This window comes from Microtus ochrogaster, chromosome 8, assembly GCF_000317375.1.
Source record: "Microtus ochrogaster isolate Prairie Vole_2 chromosome 8, MicOch1.0, whole genome shotgun sequence".
Taxonomy (NCBI): Eukaryota; Metazoa; Chordata; class Mammalia; order Rodentia; family Cricetidae; genus Microtus; species Microtus ochrogaster.
The window spans coordinates 13,722,646-13,742,511 of NC_022015.1; the positions used below are offsets into that span (position 1 = coordinate 13,722,646).

General features: G+C 49.1%; 1 protein-coding gene and 1 pseudogene across 1 annotated transcript in view; both read right to left on the bottom strand.

Moving 5' to 3' along the window:
- Positions 1-17,138, bottom strand: part of Scnn1b (sodium channel epithelial 1 beta subunit) — a 28,863-nt gene extending 11,725 nt beyond the window's left edge. The window contains exons 1-4 of the mRNA XM_026781512.1: positions 17,116-17,138; positions 14,068-14,386; positions 8,477-8,744; positions 6,189-6,379 (exon numbers count right to left, since the gene is read on the bottom strand). Coding sequence (XP_026637313.1) covers positions 6,189-6,379; positions 8,477-8,744; positions 14,068-14,378 — 770 coding nt within the window. The 5' untranslated portion in view covers positions 14,379-14,386; positions 17,116-17,138. The remainder of the gene's footprint in view (positions 1-6,188; positions 6,380-8,476; positions 8,745-14,067; positions 14,387-17,115) is intronic.
- Positions 11,207-11,303, bottom strand: LOC113456609 (annotated as a pseudogene).
- Positions 17,139-19,866: the final 2,728 nt, after the last annotated feature.

A 19,866-nucleotide genomic window follows, 5' to 3' on the forward strand; every position in this document is an offset into this window, starting at 1 on the left:
TTTTTTTTTTTTTTTTGTGAGACAGGGTTTCCCTGTGCAGCTCTGGTTGTCCTGGAACTCTCTGTAGACCAGGCTAGCCACTCAAAGAAATCAATCATCTTCTACCATGTGGGCCCTAGAAACTGACCTCAGGCTGTCAGGCTTGGTGCAGGCACCGTTACCTGTTACCATCTCACTGGCCCTAGCTTGTCCAATTCTATCTGAGGCTCAGTCTCTGGTCCAAGCTCCCCAGGACTCCTGTTCCCCTTGTTCCCCCACAGCTCTCCTGCTAGACTCCCTGCAGAAGTCCTGTCCCACCTTTGCTTCCTCCATCCTGCCGTGGAGCATCAGGGCTATTGTCCCTGGCAGTGTGGCAGTGCCTGAGGCAAGTCACACCCCGCAGACCCCTCAGCTCTGTCCTTGTCATTCACTGCACTTCAGCCACACTCCAGATGTTTGTAAACACAGCCCTCTGCACACCTGCTGTTCCCGGCAGCTAGAACATTATCTAACCAGCCCATCAAATAGTTGGTTTCTTCATTTCCTCCCGTTTCAGCTCCTCTGAGACTCCTGAGTGCCCCCCCTTGCAAAGTAATAGAACGCAGCTGACTATGACAAGGAGTTAGAAATTGATACCCCCTCCCACATCTCCACCTCTTTATTACCTTCTTTTCAGCACAGGACTGGGAAACACACCGATTTATTTGCTTGCCTATCTGTTACTCCAGAAATGGACCCTGAGCCTAAGGAGAGCCATGACCTCTGGTACTGGCTCAGTCATCTGCCTTGAACTGACTTCTGACTTTGTTCTTTCCTAGTCCAGTGAACTTGATGATGTATTTAGTGTCTCTGAGCTCCGTGATCACCTTCTATGTGTGTATCCCAGGGACAATAGCAGCAGCTACTGCCTTCCAGGACCGAGCTGAGGGAGAGATGCCTCACAAACTGTGACATGCAAAACACCGTGGCTGGTTCTGTTCACACCTCTGCTTCCAGGGTCCGGCTCACAATGCAGCAGCACACGGACATTTGGTAAATTTTTGTTGACTAAACTGTGGTATGTGATAAGGACATTGGGAAGAGATAAACTGGGGGTAGAGGTGAGTCAGGGAAGGTGTCTCAGCCAAGCCAGGGCCTGAGGAGACGAGGTGGCGGAGTCTAGTGGGAAAGGGAAGGGTATGTCCTGATGGGAGCATAGCACCAGCAAAGACTTGGAGGGGAACAGGAGCTCTGAGCAGACACCACAGGGTCTCATACTGTGTGGGTCAGTGCTGAGCAAACAGGCTGCAGCCAGGCCCTGTTCTGAAGGGAGAGGCCTCACCCCAGGCTGTGAGGACATTGTGTTTCCAAGTGACTATCTCGGGCAGCTGCAGCCCAGAAGGGACCAGGAGACTGCTAGGGTGTGGCCAGTCCCCCACTGCCAACTGAACTCTGGGCTGTCATCTCTGTCCACTTCACTTGTTGGTGATGCCTGTCACCTAGAAAGACAACCTTAATAACCTCTAGTTCCATTTTCTGGGGTAGGGGCCATGAATGCAGAGGCCAGCAAGCAAGCCTTCGGAAATGACTGGGAGACAGCTAGGGATACTCATGGTCCCTTGCGGTGTCAGGTACTCTGGAGACTTGAACTTAGGAGTTCCATGCCAGACTGGACATTATATCTAGAATAAGAGAGGGAAGGGAAGTGGGGAAGAGGTAGGAAAAATGGCTCCGCTGGTGAAGTATTAACTGCCAAAGCATTAGGCCTGAGATTAGGCTCCTAGCATCCATGAGTCTACTAGCCCACATCCCCACATCATGTGACCATTCGCTTCCTCCATCAAATCATAAGACTCACTTCCAGTGAGGGAAGGCAATACCCAGGTGAGGAAGATGATGCTGTGTGTGCTATAACCTGGCTACCACGCTCCACAGGTTGTGATTCCTTATAAGCATCAGGTGTCCTCTGGGGCAGGCTTCTCCCAGCCCGTCACTCCTGCTAAGATCAAACAGGTTCACCCACATAAAGGGCTTCCCCTGAGACATCCAACCAGTGCTCTAAAGCACTCAAGGTCACCCCCTCACAGAAGTCAGAGAAATGGTCCTACCAAAGAGGTTCCGTGTTCAATGCCACCTGTCCTCCTGGATGGAGTCCTTGGCAGGAAAATGTCGCGTGGGAAAATGGATGAAATCAGAACAAAGCAGGTTGCTTCCTCCCTAGAGATGCAAGTTTGCATACTTAGCTGTTTGCTTTTGCAGTGCTGGGGATCTGACCCAGGACCCTTATGTGCTAGGGACTATGAACCTCTACCACTGACCTATATCACATTCATCTTCTTAGTTTTGACAGACTACAATTGAGAGGCAGAATGCTAAGGAAAGAGATCACTGGTCAAGGGGTCAGGGTCCTATGTGCTGGTTTTGGCAGGGTGTGTGTGGTTTATATGTGTGTGCATGGGGTTTATATGTGTGTGGTGTGTGTGTGTATGTGTATGGTGCATGTGTGTGTTGTGTGTCTGGAGTCAGCTCACAAGCCCCAGTGATCTTCCTGCCTCTGTCCCTAGTGCTGAGGCTTCAGGAATGTGCAACCATGCCCAGCTTTTCACATGGGTTCCAGGGATTCAAATTCAGGTTCTCTTGCTTGCATAGATGTGATGTTATCCCCTGAGCCATCTCCTCAGTGCCCTGTCTGCCACTTTTCAGCAAATACGAAGGAATTCCATAATCAGCTTGCTTTTTACAATGAGGTGGGAGTGCGTCCTGGGTCCCAGGCACAGCTCTAAGCCTTTACTGCCAGCCCACTCATTCAGTTCTCGCAGGAGCTGCTCATCTTTAGATAAGGAAATGGACCCATAGAGAAGCTAAGTGACTTTCTATTTATTTATTTGTTTATTTATTTATTTATTTTGTATACAATATTCCGTCTGTGTGTGTATGCCTGCAGGCCAGAAAAGGGCACCAGACCTCATTACAGATGGTTGTGAGCCACCATGTGGTTGCTGGGAATTGAACTCATGACCTCTGGAAGAGCAGGCAATGCTCCTAACCACTGAGCCATCTCTCCAGCCCCTAAGTGACTTTCTGATCCGTCGTTTGTGGTGCAGTCACTGCCAAGATGCAGACGTTTTTTGTAAAGGCCCTTGTAGGAAGTGGGTGAAGTCTTTAGGGAACAGGTGTTGTTGACATGGGCACAGCCTTGTCAAGTACCCCAGTGACACAGAACCATGGGGGTGGCCAAGCCTTCCCTGGGGGAAGCCCAGAAGGACAGGCAGCCTTCCTCAGGGCTGAGTGTAAATGTTGGCAGTGTGCAGAAAATTCCACCATAGCTTTCTCCCCCTGAGGAGCAGGCCTGAAGAATTCTTCCCGACAGAGACTGCTCCTACCAAGATCAGCTAAACATATCTCCTTGATCTAGTGGGCATAAGCCAGCCTACTTGTCTATCTGTATGTAATAATCCTTGTTCAGTTGTATGTAATAATCTCCCTCCTTGTTCACCTGTATGTAATAACCTCACCTCCATGTTCTGCTGTATGTAATAACTTGCCTCGTTCTGCTGTATGTAATAAGCCGTCTCCTTGTTCAGTCGTATGTCATAATCCCACCTCCCTGCTCAGATCTACATCCTGAAGACGCCGAGCCTCCAGGCTGCTGCAGCTTCTCCATTCGAGAGCCCACACCGCACAATGACAGCTTCTCTGTGTCTATGTCTGCTCTTTCTTCATTCCCTCACTTCCCCAGTGAGGTCAGTCCTTGAAGCCATGCGAGATCATGGCAGATCTTTACAGGAAACACCATGACACTGGAGGCTAAGCCCTCGGACACTAAAGAGAATGCTAAGGCCAGAATTCAAGATAAGGAACAAATGGCAGCTGGATTTTGTCTGACTATAGCATTCAGAAGGAGTCCCTCCCTACTTAGCTTCTTTTGAGGAGGGGTTAAGAAAAGGAAGGTGTCTTATTGATCCTAAGGACAAGCTTAAGAGACACAAGGTTAAGCTGGCTATTCTGAAACACTATACAGCGACAATGGCACAATTTGTTACCTTGGTGGAGATGGCTGGTGCTTTCCCTGGTAGTCACTTAGACAGACATTACTAAGGCAAATGTTGTCTGACTGACAATTGCCTATGAATTAATAAAAGAATAGGAAGTGATAGGGGAGAGAGAGACAAAGACATACAGAGAGAGAGACAGAGACAGACACAAAGAGAGAGACAGAGAGAGACAGGCAGAGAGAGAGAAGCTAAGTGGTTGGGGTGGGAGTGTCTGAACACCCAAGTGCTGGCTAATGTTCAAATCTAGACTGCATGATGTCTCAGCGTAGCTCTGATGCATGCTCCTAACTCTGAATCTTTCCTTGGAGGAACGTTTATGTGGCCAAGAGAGGGCACAGAACCAGAGAGCAAGGAGGCCAGGGATAAGAGCATCAGGAGCCCAGGACAGTAGAAGGCAAGGTCACAGTTCCACTCAGTTCCCACTCAGGAAGCTGGGGAGTAAGGGACAGCCCAGATGCAGGTTGGCTATGGTTTCGTGACAAGGTGGCTGGGTGGCCCCTTTTGTTCAGAGGCTTGGCTTGGGAGATTTAAAAGGAGTGGGTGGGGAGGGTGACTTCAGATAGCTTTGTTTTCTTTCTTTTCATTCTTCCCCTTTCCCCTCCCCTATCCTCCCAACCCCGCCCCATCTCTCTTTCTTCCCAGGGTCTCACACAGCACAGCCTTGAACTCCTGCTCCCTCGTCTCCCCTGCTGGGACTACAGGCATCTGCCGCCATGCCTGGGTGTCTGAGCTCCATCTTCCATGAATTATAGAGGCCTCTGATTCTACCACTTACCAGTGGTGTGACTTAACCTCTTTGAGGCAAGTGGGAAAAATAGTACCCTTCATGGCTTGTTGCCGGGATGAATTATAATTTCATATGTGAGAAGTGTTCAGAATAGAGTTTGGTCCATAGGAGGTCCAGTAAACATTGCATCATGACTGAATTTGAATTCCTTATCAAATGTGGGTTTAGTAATAAGAATAACTAGGTAAAATCCAACCTGCCTCAAGGCAGGCCTGTCCTTTCAATGGGGTATCACCATGCCATTATTACAACCATGGGGACCACCGTCTTTCTGATTTGCATTATGGGACACTGGTTCTATATTGCATGGAGTGTGTGTGTGTGTGTGTGTGTGTGTGTGTGTGTGTTGCCAAGGAATTATTGGTCCTCCTGTCTCTGCCTCCTGAGGGCCAAGACCACAAGCTTGTATCATCACATTTGGTTTGATTGGCAACTCCGTGATACTGTGTGCAAGATGCCTGTCCAGACACCTGAGTAGAGAGGAGGGCAGAGGATCTGCAGCTCTCGGCCGATGCTTGGCTGAGCCTGTGGAAGGTTCGGGGTTGAGCCTATGATTCTTGGAAAATGAACCTGGATGCAAGCCATATGCCCAAGCATGAGATTTAGGAAGGTGGCCCAGTGTAGCCACAGAATTGGGAACTGAAGTGAGATCTCAGACCAGGAGGACACAGTTCCCATGTCCAGGCGAAGGAGACAGGCTTCTGTGGACAAGCTAGAAGATAGCCCAGACTTCCTGGGTCGTTGTCACCCCCTGCCACTCTGCCACTCTCTCGCCATGAAGGCTCATTATAGGGAAGAGGAGGCTCTCCAGCCCTCATAGGCTCTACTCTGTGTGCCAGTGTGGACTTAGCTATACACCCTTCACAGTGACTGGAAGCGGCGGGTAAAAGGATCCTGTTTTAGAGAAAAGAAAACAAAAGCCAGACAATGCCAGGTGCCCACCCAGATATGCCATCAGGTGGTTGTACCATCCCCCAGCTGTTGGGAATTGTAGACTAATGACCCAAGGCTGCCCCTGTTCCTGGGGTGGCCAACAGCCAAGTCTGACTGCTGGGGACATTATGAACGGCCTAGACCCACTGCCAGTGGAACAGCTCTGTGTTTTTATTCATGCACACAGCAGCTCCTCTCCTGAATCAGGCCAAGCCCAGACTTCCCCCAAAGTCATCACAGCCTTGCCTGTTCTTATCTGCCTTCCTCATCTGCCCTTCCTTACTGACTTGAGCCTATCTCAGACCCGCCTCCAACAAGCTGCAGCAAGACACAGAGGCACAGATCAGCCTGTGTGGTGTAAACAGCTACTCTAGAGTTGGGTGGGTCTGATGCCTAGTAGGCCAGGCTCCTAACTCATTCTGTCTGTTAGAGCAGGGAACAGGAGTTGCTCTCACCGATAGCTGCAGGGCTCTGTCCCAAAGAGGCAGGCTAGGATTATGCGATCAGGGGCATAGCCCATCCCCACCAGGTCCTTTCGAGGCACTTGTGAGAAGATGTTGGTGGCCTGCAGGATGTACCACTCGGTCACGGCCTGGGTGGCACTGGTGAAGTTCCGGAAGGTACACACAGTCCCACTGTCGCTGCACTGTGGAAGGGAAGAGGGGTTCCTGAAGACAGCAAGGCCACTGCTCTAAAGAACCCAGCAGGGAAGGGCAGCGCCACGTCAGCTGCCCCGTGGCTTCACCCTGGTGGCGGGAAATGCACTAGAATCCTAACTCATCCATACTCAGGGGCAACTCCAGGCTGGACATACACAGCCACCACTGGTACTCATAGGCATGAACACAGGACATATGTACAGAGATATGGCTCCTCTCCGACACATTACACAGACAGAGGCATACAAAGATACACACTCACACACAGGGGTACACATTCAAACACACATGGGTACAAACAGATATGGACACACAAGCACACACACTCGGGTGCACAAACACACACATGCACACACATTCAGAATCACAAACACACCTGGGTACACAGACACACAAACATACATGGGTACACACACACACAGACATACTCAAACAAATATGACTACAAATACAGACACACAAACACACATGGTCACATACAGATATACTCTCACACACAAGCATACATACACTCACACACACATACACACATGCACACACACATACATACACTCACACACACATACACATACACACACACACATGCACACACAGGGACAAACATGGACATTGCGCTTGCCCTAAGAGTGAACATATAGGCTTGGACTGAATTCTCAGACAGGTAACCTGTGACCCCACCCTAAAGTGTGGCATCCACTCCTGGGCTCCCGGCCATTTGCTGGTTTGAGTGGGGGCTTTGGAGGCTGTGAGCAGGTGCTAGTGCAAGGCAAACAGTTGCCCCTCTGGAGGCTGCACACCTGACCCTTGTTAATGCCAAGGCTGACCCTCAGAGTAACTAAGGATGGTGCTGACAATGCAGGCCTTGGGGCCCTGAACTGCATCCATGGGCTCTCCAGGAGTGACATTTGGATCATGGTCTGGCTCGTGACAGAGCTCTTGGAGATCCCAGATGAGGCTTTCTCCCCTGGGGCTGTACGAGCCGGTGGCACCTCAGCCTCAATGTGGGCAGTGGTTTCTTGGTCTCTGACTGTGTCCTCCCTACTCAATCCTTGTGAAACTGATATCACTTCTGACTCCAGAGCATGTGATCCAGGACTGGCCAATCACTGGAGGCGGTCCTGTAGCCCACTGTGATTTAAGCTGAGATGTGACCAGGGGAGTTAGCCCAAGGCGTTTGACTGGCTCTATCGAGAAAGAGAAACTGTGGGGAGAGATTTCTGTGATGTCAGCAGGGAGGGCACGAGGCCTGAGCTGAGATGGAGGGCATGAGTTCTCATGAAAGCACCTGAGTGCCTGGATCCATGCATGCCTGGACCCGGATGGGTTCTGGACATCTTTGTGACATGTGCCAATGGCTCCCTGCTTTGCACAAACTAGCGCAGAAACTCGTTTGAGCTGCATCACTCTCATCCCAGGGTCTCAGTCAACACACCAGCCATTTTTACTTTTTCATAAGTGCGTTCAAGGCTCAGGGAGTCTTCCGGTTGACAAAGTGCTCGTAGCACTAGGAGGAGAACCTGAATTGGATCCTCAGAAGTCACATGAGAAACCCAGACAGGGGCTGAAGAGCTGGCTCAGAGGCTAAGACCACTGGTTTTTCCAGAAGACCCAGGTTTGATTCCAGCACCCTATGGTGGCTCACAACCATCTATACCTCCAGTTCCAGGGGATCCAGCACCCTCTTCAGACCTCCATAGGCACCAGGCACATACATGATGCATAGACATTCACGCAAGCAAAAACACTCATATACATAAAATAAAATAAATTGAAAAATAATTAAAAATACGGTGAAAAGGGGTTTGTTTGTAAACTCAGAGCTGGGGAAGTAGAGACAGACAGATTCCTCAGGCTTGCTGGTCAGTTAGCCTTGCCTAAGGAGAAATGACATCTGAGGTTGTCCTCTGGCCCCCGCCCCCTCTCCCCCATGACAGGTATACCTGCAAATACATCCACACACCCCTTTAATCCTTTGTATATGTACAAAACAGGCTTGGGTCCTCTCAGCAAATCTTAGGTTATTAATGAAAATAGATTGTTACCAACCTCTCTGGAGGGCTGTGGCCTGTGCTTGAGGAACTTACCAGCTTCATGGCCACCTTGCACCCCTGGGCATTGCAGATGCTTCCTGGGGCTGGACTGCTGCTGTTGTGGCTGTCCCCAAACAAGTCAAGGACCAGTGGGTGGTGAGGGTTCCGTTCGTCAATGAACACCAGGGGCGTGTGATTCCAGATGGTGAAGTTCAGGGCACTGGTGGTGTTGGTGTGACCAGTGCCTGGAGCCAGAATCTTGTCCAAGACCGCTTCCATCAGCTCATCCAGGTCCTTCAGCAGGTGCTTGACTTTGGAGTACCTAAGTGGGAGAGGTTGGGTCAGGTGGGCAAGGGGCCACCACAGAAAGAGCACGCAGAGCTTGGGGTCTTCTTGCATGCCAGTGTACAAAAACTTGCTGCCACAGCAGGGCCTGATGATGCACACCTGTAATCTCAGTTATGCTGGAGGCGAGGCAGGAGGAGCGTAAATTCAAGCCCTGTCTGGGCAATGTAGTGAGATCCTGCCTCGCTCTGTATTTCTTAAAGGGCTAGAGACACGTCCTAGGGATAGCATGCTTGCCAGCATGTGTGGTGCCCTGGGTTCAGCTCAGACACCACCTCTCTCCCACGGCACCCACGTGTCTCTCTGTTGTCCACTCAGTTCTCATTCACCAAATACATATTCAACATCGTCTACGTGCGAGGCTGCAGAGGCAGAGACAGCCGCGAATGCCCCTGGTAGTGAAGAGCTGTCTGTTGATGGCATGTCATGGGTCAGATGTGAGGGGCTCTTTCTTTCCGATGCTCTTTGTCACACTTTGTCACCATCCCCACCCACAGACAGGGAGGCTGGCTCTTGGAAGCCACTTTGATTTCTTGGATGACCCCAGGAATAAGGGGCAGGGCTGAAGCTGGAATTCAAGTTTGGTGGGCTCCCAGCAGCAGGAGGGGGGTTGTGCTCAGGGGTTCCCCTCAAAGCCTCTTCTCAGTAGAGGAAGAGGGTGGAGAGGGGCAGGTCTGTGACCTGAGGACCAGCCCTCTATCCAATGTGGGGTTGGTGAAGTCTTTTCAAGATGGAGAGGTGTTGGGACTGCGAGGGTGGCTTCTGTTTTCCCTCCTCCCTCCAGGGGCTCCATGTTAGAAGTGTGACCAGGCCCTGTGGAAAGGGTAAGAAAGTGTCCCTCCTTGAGTGCATTGGCACAGGAGACCACTTCCTAAATATAACCCCAGTAGCACAGACACTGAGAGAAACAGTTAATAAATGGGACCTCCTGAAACTGAGAAGCTTCTGTAAAGCAAAGGACATGGTCAACAACACAAAACAACAGAAAAACCCCACATTGGACAGAGAGCTGATCTCCAAAATATACAAAGAACTCAAGAAATTGGCCATCAAAAGAACAAATAATCCAATAAAAAAATGGAGTACAGACCCAAACAGAGAACTCTCAACAGAGGAATCTAAAATGGCTGAAAGACACTTAAGAAAATGCTCAACATCCTTAGTCATCAGAGAAATGCAAATCAAAACAACTCTGAGATTCTATCTTACACCTGTCAGAATGGCCAAGATCAAAAACACTGATGACAACTTATGCTGGAGAGATTGTGGGGTAAAGGGAACACTTCTGCATTGCTGGTGGGAGTGCAAGCTAGCGAAGCCACTTTGGAAATCGGTATGGTGACTTTTTAGAAAATTAGGAAACAACCTATTTCAAGCAATACCACTTTTGGGTATATACCCAAAGGATGCTCAACCATATCACAAGCACATGTGCTCAACTATGTTGATAGCAGCATTATTTGTCATAGCCAGAACCTGGAAACAACCTAAATGCCCCTCAATTGAAGAATGGATAAGGAAAATGTGGTACATTTACACAATGGAGTACTACACAGCAGAAAAAAAATGACAGGCAAATGGATGTATCTAGAAAACATTATATTGAGTGAGGTAACCCAGATCCAGAAAGACAAATATCATATGTACTCACTCATAAGTGGCTTTTAGACATAAAGCAAAGAAAAACTAGCCTACAGTTTACAACCCCAGAGAACCTAGACAACAAAGAGGACCCTAAGAGAGACATACATGGATCTGATCTACATGGGAAGTAGAAAAAGACAAAATCTCCTGAGTAAATTGGGAGCATGGGGACCATGGGAGAAGGTAGAAGGGGAGGGGATAGGAAGGGAGGGGAATAGAGAAAAATATATAGCTCAATAAAAACAATTTTTAAAAAAAATTAATTGCTGTGGTTTCTAATATTATTGTATTAATAATCTCTCTCTCTCTCTCTCTATCTCTGTGTGTGTGTGTATGTGTTCATGTGAGTGTGTGTGTGTGTACTACATGTATGGTGTGCCCATGGAGGCCAGAGGAGGGCATTTGACTCCTGGGGCTGGAATTATCCTCAGTTGTGAGCATCCAATGTGGGTGCTGGGAACAAACTTGGGTCCACTGCAAACTTTCTTAACCATTGAGCCATCTTGCCAGTCTCTGCTGTTTTTATTTTTTCAGAATATGAAAATTGACTACTGACTGTTTCCATTGTCAAATTTTATGATCTTGGTCTTTCCTTCTTGCTTTTGTATAGAGTCAAACGGAAGCCATCGGCTACTTCAACAACTTTAAAGCGGACTCCAGGAATCTCAAGACCCTTTCAACCAAACCCAGCAACCAGAACTTCATCCTCAAGGATGTTCAAGCAGCCATTATTGGGCACAAAAACTGTGATCTGCTATTCTTGATGAGCTATACCCTGACACACTTCCTGATAGCAGAAACATGGAACCCTTCACGAATGCCGTGTCAACCTTGCACAGGGGCCATGCTAATCTTCTCTGTGTTGTTCCGTATGTTCTGCCAAAGCAAGCACAGTCTCTGCTGTTTCTTAGACTAGGCCTCACTTGTAGTCTGAGCTTGCCCTGACCTCAAGATCTTCCTGCCTCAGTCTCCTAGGTGTTGGGATTGCAGGCCTTGCTACTTGAGCCAGGTGGTTAATGCCTTGGGCTCTCTTAGGCTCCCAAGGGCTACTCAAGCAGAGGAAACCCTCTAAAAAAGATGGACCTTCTAGGGCCTGGGGCAGTGGCTCAGGGGTTAAAGTGCTTAGCAGGAGGACTGAGTTAGGTCCCCAGCATTCATGTAAACAGATACGCACGGTGGACTGCACTGCACTTTAGACCCGGTGCTGGGAACAAGGAGACAGACAGCTTCCCACGGAGAGTCCAGTCCCACAGAGAAACCCTGTCTCCAAACGCAACATGTGCTGCTCCCTGAGAAATGACCCCAAGGCTGACCCTTGATCTCCTCACACAAATACCAAAGTCTAAGAAACTTTGGACGACTGGGAAGGTAACCACAAAGTGTGAACTCTCTTCTAGAACTTTCCTTTGGACAATAATATCCTCTGTCATTCCACTCTTGAATTTTCCAGGCTGTTTTACCCCCAGGCCTTTGCACACACCACAACCTGAACAGTGTCTCCATCCCTCCTGGCTAGCCTTAGACAGTTTTTTTACTGACTGGCTGCCTACCTGTGCCCCCAGTCCTGGTTAGATGGGCTTCATCACATCCTGAAGCCTTCTCATTGTGTAAGAGACAGCATGGCAGAGTGGTTACAAAGTGGCCCTTCTGGAGTTAGACCAGGTTTCTCACCCTGAGTGGTTGAACAGATGTGCTCACCCCTCTGCAGCTGGATTCCCTCACCTGTGAACTGGGGTTGCTACAGGAATGCCTGTCTCCAGGAGGGCTGTACATGAAAGAATTGTACCAGTTCCCCTAGGCATGATCAGACCAAGCACTGGGGGAAGTGGGGATGAGTTTCTTGATCATCAGAGTAATAACTTGATATTCTTGGAAAAATCTTTTAAAGTTTAGGGCTTAAAATCTAAAAAAAATGTTACTTTAGTTTATGTTCATGAGTATTTTTTCAGAATGTGTGTATGTACACTGCACACTTCCAAGTGCCCATGGAAGTCAGATGAAGGTTTCAGGTTCTCTGGACCTGGAGTTTAGATGGATGTAAAATGCATGTGGGTGCTGGGAACTGAACCTGGTCCTCTCAAAAAACAAGTGTTTTTAGCCCCTGCACTGTCTCTCCAGCCTCCAACGTATCTTTTCTTTTCTTTTTAAAATTGTTTTATGTCTATGGGTGTTTTGATTGTATATATATATCATGCACCATGTGCATGCCCGGTACCCAAAGAGTCCAGAAGAGGGCATTGTATCCCCTGGAGCTGGAGTTGCAGACCATTGTGAGCTGTCATGGGGGTGCTGGGATTTTAACCTGGGTCCTCTGGAAGAGTAGTTGGTGCTCTTAACTGCTGAGCCCTCTCTCCAACTCCAGTATGGAAAAAAACCCTAATGGTTGTTTCCTCTGACAGGTTTCCTCTGCGGAGGGTGGGGGCTTGGTTCTGTTTGGTGCTAAAATTTCCAGCATGTGAACAGTGGCGCTCAACAGTAGATGCTCAATAAACACAAATGCAGGATCTAGATGAGGCATTGCGGAAAACAGGAAGCGCCATTTACACTGTATGTGGCCTTGTTTTTGAGACTGGTTCTGGCTGTACAGCCCAGGTTGGCCTGGAATTCATCATCCTGCTTCAGCCTCTGAATGCTGAGGTTATAGATGTGTGCCACCATACCTGGCTTATAGACATGTATGTAGCTGCAGACATGAAGGACCGGGGAGTTGGCTTAGTTGGTAAACTGTTTGATCTATGAGTATGAGAACCAGAGTTTGGTCCCCAGCACCTATATGAAAACGTGTGGCAGAACAAATTTGAAATCCCAGGACTGGTGTTCTGGAGAGACATGGATCCCTGGGGCTTGAAAGCCTGCCAGGCTATGCTAATTAGTGAGCCTTGGTCATAATGATAAACCCTGAACCTCCTCTCACTGAGGCTCAGGTATTAGCACGGGGAGGAGGCGGGGGAGTCAATGTCTGTAAGGAAACATTTGCTGGATGTGACTGCACATTTGTGCCTGTGAACTCACAGCAAGAGCTGCACGAGATCAAGCCAAGATCCCAACCTAGAAGGGAGAGGGGGCCGTGAGATTCCACAGCTAGCTGAGTAACTATCAGAAACTGATGGCCGCTGGGGAGGATAGATCAGTTTCCTTCAGAGGTTTGGACCCTAAGAGGCTGCCTGTGCTTCTGTAGATGTTCCTACACCCATGCACACCCAGACAGCACTAAGTAAACAGAAGGAGAGAGAGAGAGAGAGAGAGAGAGAGAGAGAGAGAGAGAGAGAGAGAGAGAGAGGAGAGGAGAGAGAGCACACACAGGACAAAGAGGTGGGGGATAAGGGAGGAACCAGAGAGATCGGAGAGGAAGTACTGGGGGGTGGTGGCTAAATAAACTATTTTAAATAGGAGATGGACAGTGCCTTAGGCACACACCAGAGGTTGACCTTTATCCCACTCCAAAGTTACTTAGATCTAGATACACTGTGACTCTCTTTAAGTGGAGGAAGCTTGGGATTTTTTAAAAAATCTTATATGTTGCAAAAAGTGGAATAAGAAAGGGAAAGAAAAGGGAAGCAACAAAATAGACTATGGAGAGAAAGGAGAAATGGGAAAGAAAGGAGGAAAGAAAAAAAGGGAAGAGTCGGGCCGGCTCTGCTCCAGGGACCACCTACTGGAAGGGGCTGGAATTGCAGACGGTGACCGCCGGGAAGTTCATGGTCTTAAAGCCCATGGAGAGGGAGACGCTGACCTCCCAGCTCAGATAGGTCTGGATGAAGACGCCCCACTGCCAGCACACCAGGCAGGCGAAGAGCAGCGTGAGCAGGAACCACATGGCCTTCTTCTTGGGGCCCTCGCAGATGATGCGTTTGGGGCCGTGTGTGTTGGTGTTGTTACAGTACCACACGAGAAGCTCCTTGTAGGTGTAGCCTGGGCCCTTCTGCAGCCGGTGCAGGCACTTCAGCAAGTACTTCTTCACTGGCATGGTGGCACCTGCTGGGACATGGGATGCCATCAGACAGGGCACTGTTGGGGAAGTCACAGGTCAGGAGACTGGTTACATGGTCCAGCCCTCTCTCCCTCCCTCCTTTTGCCACCCGCCATCTACCCTTCCACCTCTCTGTCCACCCAACAGAAAAGCCCTTATTGAGTGACCACAGCATAAATGAACTAGTGTCTCTGGACTCAGTGATGAGCAAATCAGACAAGGTGTCTATGCCCCGCCTGGCCCTCTGCTCCCCTCCCCCAGCCCATGCTGGCCTTGGATTTACCTCTATCCCCCTGTCTCTGCCTCCTGCTCACTGTGGGATTACAGGCAAGCACCACCATGCCCATCCTAGTGACTGAGATTTTTTTTTTGCCCCCAGGGAATGCCCATCATGATGGACCAGTTGCTAAATTTCTCAGCTCAGGTTTCCCACGTGTAAATGTTGACATATCTGTTTCTTTCATTTCATTAAAAAATTACCCTATCTTAAAATTTTTGTTTTATTTATTGAATTTAGTGTGTATGCAAGTGTGCCAGTGCATGCTTGTGGACAACCTTCAGGAGTCTGCTCAATCCTACCATGTGAGTCTTGGAGACTGAAGCCAGGCCATCAGGCTCAAGCAGCAAGAGCCTGAACTGCTGAGCCACCTCTCCTCACCCCCTTTCTTCAGAGAAGCTAAGGTTGGAGCCCTATGCATGCTAGGCAAATGCTCTGTCACCGATCTCCACCCCAAGTCCGGCCACAGCTAATTTACGGAATTGCTGAAACGGTGAAAAAAAAAAAGCATGCAAAGTCCAGAGCTCGCCCATCCTAAGCGAGGCATGAACTGACGGCTTTCGGACTCAACCAAGTGGAACCTGGTGCCGCTACAATAACCCAGCAGAAATGCTGAGCTTCCGAGTGGGACCAGCACAAGGGCTGGGGCTCTGCACCCTGAGAGGGTGATGGTTAAACATGAGGTCTCTGAGTAGGCACGGTGGTGCCTTTTTGTAATCTCATCATTTGGGAAGCTGAGGCAGAAGGATTGCCATGAGTTACAGGCCAGCTTGAGCTACAGAGTGAGACCCTGCTTCATGAAAAGCAAGGGCCTGGGGTCTAGTGCCATGGGGGAGCACTTATCTTGCCTGAGGGAGGCTTTGGGTTCCACAGCCAGAAAGAGGGGGAGAAGACAGAGAGGGAGGGAGGACTGTAGGGAAGGAGAGACAGAAGGAGGGAGGAAGGGGGAGAGAGAGAAGGAGAGAGAGATGGAGAGAGAAGGAGGGAGAGATGAAGAGAGAGAGAGAGAGACAGAGAGAGAGAGAGACAGAGAGAGAGAGAGAGAGAGAGAGAGAGAGAGAGAGAGATCTTGAGTTCCCATCCCAACACTACAAAACATGAAAATAAAAAAAAAGAAAAGAATTAGGACTGGGAATGTAGCTCAGTGGGCAGAGTCCTTGCCTAGCATGTACCACAAAGCCCTGGGTTTGAGACCCAGCACCACATGAAGTGGGTGTGTGATGCAGAAGGATCAAGGTCTTTTCCAGCTACATAGTGAGTTCAAAGTCAGCTTGACTATATGAAACCCTGTCTAAAAAACCAAAAGTAGCGAGACTTGACTGTCATCCTGATTCTATATGTATGTAACTTGCCCGTAAGTTGGAGATTCTGAGGGGGGCAAGAAAGAAGGTTCATTTTGCTAACATAGGGAGGTGGGTATTAAGTCTTGAACTTGGAAAGAATGCTCCAGCAGCTCCGTAGGTCAGGTTGGACTGGGGTGGTGGTCTTAGACCATTGGGTGATAGCCGTGGTCAGGGAAGAGTCTTAGACTTTTCTAGCTCTGTCTCCCAGGGACACAGGAGGCAGAGCGCATGCAGAGATTACTAAACTGATGCCACCACATCGCATGAGTGAGCCTCAGGGAGTCCACCCTCCCCCAGCAGTCACTCTAGCCCTGGGTTCCTGCTGTCCCAGCTTAGTCCACCTCTAAGGGCAGCAGAGGCTATTCCTCTTGGAAGCTATCCTGACTCTGAGTTGGCATGACACTCACTCTCTCTCCCGTGAGTCTCTTCCTGCTGGGACACTATGGTGGGCCATTTAGTGCTTGCTGATCCCATCCATACCCCCTCCTCCTTCCCCAACAGTTCAGGGGAACCCTGGCCTCTCCATGAGTGGCCAGGATGGCCCCTGCCATTAACCCTAGGGAATGTATGTCTTCCTTAGCCATTGTCATGCAGACCCCAGAAACTCAATCTGGCCACTTCAGGCTAGAACAACAGAGGAAGAGACCTCCCCTTTAGCTGAGATTTCTGACATAATAGTTGCTGTCACCACACAATAGAACAAAATTAATATGGGCAAGGCAGAGCCTCAAGCCACTAAGATGCCAGATCAGCAGCTGGACCTAGCTGTGCCCAAAGCCATTCCTTTGAGGGCTGTGGGGCCCAAGATGTTTTTTTCTTATGCATGCTGATCCAAATCGGGTCTGTCCTTTGCGATTGTTAGAAGGTTAAGAGGAGCTCATCTCTTTACCCTGTGTTACAGTTACTTACTGAGATGGCTCCTTACTTAAACTTTCAAGCTTGCTGTGGGAGGGGGAAAGGCTGCAGCTTTCCTCCAGCATTAGACCTGGCTCTCCACGGAACAGCCAAATAGAACATGCCAGGCACCCCTTTCCGCACTGTCCAAGTGTGTTCACGCCTAATCTGGCTACAGTGGCACCCTCATCTTTCCTCCCGCAACCAGAGTACCAGGGACCTTGCCATTTCTGCGGTCTTCTTTCTCCGTGTGAATCAAATTCCACGGCCTCCCAAGTCATTGTGGCTCTAAGGTGAGCATTTACAGACTTCTCCAGCTCCAGCGTCCCTCAGCCGGTCTGTCCTCTGCTCTGCTAAACCGTACAGCAGCTCGCGCGCGTACAGCAGCTCCTAATAGTGTCAACACACTGACTGTTTCCGGCCATTTGCAGCTGCTTCGGATGTCACTTTCCCCTAACCCATTATTCTCCTGGCTGGTAAGTGCAAAGAGAATGAGGCTGGCCTGTCTGGCACACCCCAGCACTCCAAGGCCTCCTAGGAACCAGGGCGTTAGGTTCCACTGAATTGTCTGTGGCAGGAAGAAAGAAACAAAGGGCCCCTCTTGGGTCCTAATCTTTTCCATTCTCATTTAATCCTTCTGGTTCAGTCAAGGAGAAAGTCGAGGCTCTGATCCTCCATAATCTCCCAGCTCAGCCGTGGGGCCTCCGGCTCAGAAAACAGTCAGATACAGCGTCTGTTTAGAATATGCAACATTTGTGTTTTCACTGAGCTGATTTGTTTATTTATGTTCCTAGACCACCTTGTCTTTCTGCTGACCTCGAGCTCCCTAGTTACCCGAGAAGGGCCTTGAACTCCTAAGTATTCAACCTTTTGGAGTGCTGGGATTTCGGGTGTATGCTATCATAACTGTCTTGTAATTTATGTTTAATTTAATATAATTTTTTATGGTGCTGGGGAATCAAACCTAGGGCATGCTAGGCAAGTGTTTTGTCACTGAGCTGAATCCTCATCTCTTTATTATTATTGTTGTTGTTATTATTATTTATTATTAACAGACACGCAGACAATACACTGCTCACTGGACTTGTTTTTAGTTTTTAAATCACAATATATATTATTTTATGTGTGTACGTATGTGTGTGGGGGATAACTTTGGCTATTGTTCCTCCAGCACCACCCACCCTGGTTTTTGAGACAGGCGCTCCCCCTGACCAAGAACACTCGGAGCAGGCCGAGATGGCTGGTCTCTCTCTGTCCCCAAGCAGGGCAGTCTCTGCCTCCCGGGTGCTGGGATTACAAGTGTGAGTCACCATACCTAGTTTTTCATGTGGTTTCTTGGGACTGAACTCTGATTCCTGTGCGGTAAGCACTTTACCAACTGGGCACCACCTTTGCTTTTGTGTGTTGGGCTCACATCTGTAACCCCAGCTTCTCTGGAGGCTGAAGGAGGAGGCTTTGAAGCTTGAGGCCAGTCTTGGCTATGTACTTAGCTCACAGCTAGCTGGGGGAACTTAGTAAGACCCCCATCTCCATCAATGAACAAACCAGTCAATCATCAATGGTTAGAGATGTCACTTACTACTATATTGTTTGCCTAGTATTTGCCATCCTCAGGAAAATGTCACCTTTAAGAAAATGAAGGAACAAGCAAGCGGAGAAGACACCTGTGACATACAAGTGTGACAGAGAACTCGAATGCCAGATATATTGGGAGTCTTACAAATCAGAAAGTAAGCAAGTACACGGAGTCAGTTCAGGTAACCAACCACAGGTGAATGGAAAAAGGAAATGTGATGGCCAGCTATGGTGGTGAGAGAGGCCAAGGCAGAAGGGTTGCAAATTCAAGGCTAACACAGTAAGAGAGGACCTCAAAACAAGACGGGTAAAATATGAACAAGTAAACAAAACTCGAACCAAAAACAGAAAAAGAAAAAGCAATGGAACATTATTCATCCATAAAAAAGAAAGCAAACTGGGCTAGAGAGCTGGCTCAGGGGCACTTGCTGCTTTTCAGGGGACCTAGGTTTGGTTCCCAGCACCCACATGGTGGCTCACAAGCACCTGCAACTCCAGTTTCAAGGGATTTGATGCCCTCTTCTGGCCTCCATGGGCACTGCATGCACAAGGCACACATGTTCACGCAGACAAGCAGACAAGGCACCCAGACACATAGCCAGGACTGGGAAGGGCAGCGATGGGGGAGGGAGTAAGGAGGAGGGACTGCTAGCAGGGGGCGGGAGGAATGACTTTCCGTTTCTAGTATAGCAGTTACTAGTTGTTAACAATTAATTGAATATTCAGAAAGGGGTAGAGAGGATTGTGACTGCCTACAGCAGAAAGAAATGATAAACCTTTGAGGTGACAGACACATCAGTCGCCCTGATCATTGCCTGTTGTGTTCATGGATGAAAATCCCATACAACATTGCCAGAATGCCTGGGACTGTACCAGTTAACACCTAGAAACACCAAAACACCAAATTCACCTGTCTGAGGTCGGTACCACAACTAACAATGCCAGCTCCACTTTTTTATTTGAAGAGAATAAAAACCATCCTCAGAGCCAGCTCACCTCGCTTTGCCTGGTGGTCTTGGGGGTTGAGCCTGTGTCCACACACATAAATGTTGCTTTTCAAAATAGGCAAAGGAGGCTGGCCATGGTTCAGTGTGTAAGCGCACTTGCTGTGCTTGAGGACCTCTGTTGGAATTCCCTGAACCCACGTGAAAAACTGGATGTGACCGCACATACGCCTGTAACCAGGGGGTCCTATGGACTTGCTGGCTGCCAGCCTCAGCTCCAGAGCCAGCGAGAGATCCTTCTCAGGGGAATAAAGTAAGGCAAGGGGTCATAGAGGGGACAACTGACATATTCCCTTGGCCTCCTCATGGATGACCACAAAGGGACATACTGCACACATATGCACACTAGAAACACACACACACACACACACACACACACACACACACACACA